The sequence below is a fragment of the Cucurbita pepo genome, unplaced genomic scaffold, assembly GCF_002806865.2.
Source record: "Cucurbita pepo subsp. pepo cultivar mu-cu-16 unplaced genomic scaffold, ASM280686v2 Cp4.1_scaffold001747, whole genome shotgun sequence".
Taxonomy (NCBI): domain Eukaryota; kingdom Viridiplantae; phylum Streptophyta; class Magnoliopsida; order Cucurbitales; family Cucurbitaceae; genus Cucurbita; species Cucurbita pepo.
In genome coordinates this window covers 1-1,821 of record NW_019647857.1, presented here as the reverse complement: position 1 = coordinate 1,821, position 1,821 = coordinate 1, and the positions used below count along the sequence as shown (strand labels likewise).

Below are 1,821 nucleotides of genomic sequence, written 5' to 3'. Positions count from 1 at the left end.
AAAATCCTCTTATTTGAATGTAATTCAAGTTAGATTTGAATGTAATTTAAGTTGGTCTAATTGAAAGACATGATAAAATAAAAAATATAAGATAATTAAAAATGGTAAAGAATAAAAAATATTAAATTATTAAGGTAGAGGTTAAAAATATTCAAATAATAATATTATTTTTTTCAAGTTCAATATTACTGAGTTTCTACCATTATTTTCGAAATTATTTTCCAAATATTAAACCTAGATTAATTTTCTTCCAAATATTAAACCTAGATTAATTTTCGTATTGCTCCCACCATCTACGGGTCATATAATAAAAAACAATACAAAATACAAACAAAAGGAAACTAACATTTCATTCTCAATGAGAGGTTTTTGGTCTGCAAAGGTCAACCTCGATACATCCAGTAGGAATAGGAATACCGTAAAAAACTTTAGCTTGGAAAGTTATCTTAGAAAATTCTGTGCATGTTCCCATGGGTTTCGCATTAAAAGTGATGTAATACATTGACCCACATGTCCCTCCATGATTCACCTTCACGATATCTACAAACTTCAAAATCAGTTCCCTACCCATATAAAATAAATCAACATTAATAAATAACCGAGTTGAGTTAAAGCTCTAAAATAACATATGGAGAGAAATAACAAATTCTTATTTAGTAAAAGAACACACAATGGGCATAACCGATTTAAAACGATTACATTTTCACTATTGTAATGCTTGATAGCTTCACTTGCTGAAGTTCGAATCTCTCCAAGCAGCGAGAGCTTGTCATGCAATCTTATTGGAGTGATAATACCAAAGGCAAAGATATTATTACCAAAATCTGGTACATCAAAACCCTGTAAACAAAAATAAGGATGGAGCTTTCAATTTCATAAGCAGAATATTAAAAGATTTAATAGCAGAACATTAAAATAAAAGAAACCGAACTTCGGTTTCTTCAAGGGCGCGAAAATATTCTATCTCTTCTTCTTTGGTAAGATTACGGTAACCGTCTTGATAAAAGTCATCGTCAGAAATGTAAGTTGAAGAATCATCGTCTGAAGAAGCCATCAAATCTGCTTCTAGGAGCTACAAACTTCCCTTTGTCTGATATTTCCAAACCTGTTTCTTTAATCTAGTTTGTTAATAAGATTTAAAGTATCCAAAACCAAAATCATTGATATTCTCAAAATATATGAACATCTAAAATATATAAACCAAAATGATTAAGATTTACATCGTTAAAAATATATCAAGGGGAGAATCAGCNAAAAAAAAAAAAAAAAAAAAAAAAAAAAAAAAAAAAAAAAAAAAAAAAAAAAAAAAAAAAAAAAATCAATCAAATAACAAAGATAACCAGAAATCAATAAGGAAGTCATACAAACATAATGAAAACAAAAATAACGAAAACAAATTCATACAAACATAATAAAAATAAAAATAAGGAAAATAAATAGAGTAAGAGAGGATAAAAGAAAAGAAAATAAATAGAGAAAGAGAGGTTACAAATAGCCGGAGAGCAACGCAGAGAAGAGGCACGAAATCTCGAATGGAAGAAGATGATAGTTTTGAAGCCCTAAAAATAGGTGAAAATAAATAGAGTGAGAGAGGGTAAACAAGTAGCCAAACCGAGGGACATTCATACATAAAAAAAATAATAATAATAAATAGAGAAAGAGAAGTTACAAATGTCGGAGAGAGCAAACGCAGAAAAGAGGCTGGAGAGAAGAAAGAAGATGATAGTTTTGAAGCCCTAAGGCAGAAAAAATGATGAGTTTTGAAGACCTAAAATGGGCCGGTTTTCTTGGGCTAAAAAACAGGCTTGGGCCGGAGTAGCT

The 1,821-nt window shown here is 29.7% G+C and overlaps 1 protein-coding gene across 2 annotated transcripts; it reads right to left on the bottom strand.

The window, feature by feature from the left end:
* Positions 1-325: 325 nt before the first annotated feature.
* LOC111786484 lies at positions 326-1,719 on the bottom strand. 2 transcript variants are annotated; one of them, XM_023666733.1, is made up of 5 exons: positions 1,670-1,719; positions 1,490-1,559; positions 932-1,105; positions 700-840; positions 326-563 (listed from the first exon to the last, which is right to left on the bottom strand). In XM_023666733.1, the coding sequence occupies exons 3-5, from the start codon at positions 1,052-1,054 to the stop codon at positions 483-485; spliced, it is 345 nt and encodes a 114-aa protein (XP_023522501.1). In that variant the 5' UTR covers positions 1,055-1,105; positions 1,490-1,559; positions 1,670-1,719; the 3' UTR covers positions 326-482. The 2 variants fall into 2 exon arrangements, 1 of the variants encoding a protein (XP_023522501.1); XR_002813784.1 differs by having other exon boundaries at positions 700-1,111.
* Positions 1,720-1,821: the final 102 nt, after the last annotated feature.

Excerpts from the sequence above, each read along its gene's own strand:
- LOC111786484 (XM_023666733.1), bottom strand. The coding sequence starts at position 1,054 with ATGGCTTCTTCAGACGATGATTCTTCAACTTACATTTCTGACGATGAC. Across the intron at positions 841-931 it reads GCGCCCTTGAAGAAACCGAA|GGTTTTGATGTACCAGATTT; the intron begins GTTCGGTTTCTT and ends TTTTGTTTACAG. Across the intron at positions 564-699 it reads AGCATTACAATAGTGAAAAT|GGAACTGATTTTGAAGTTTG; the intron begins GTAATCGTTTTA and ends TTATATGGGTAG.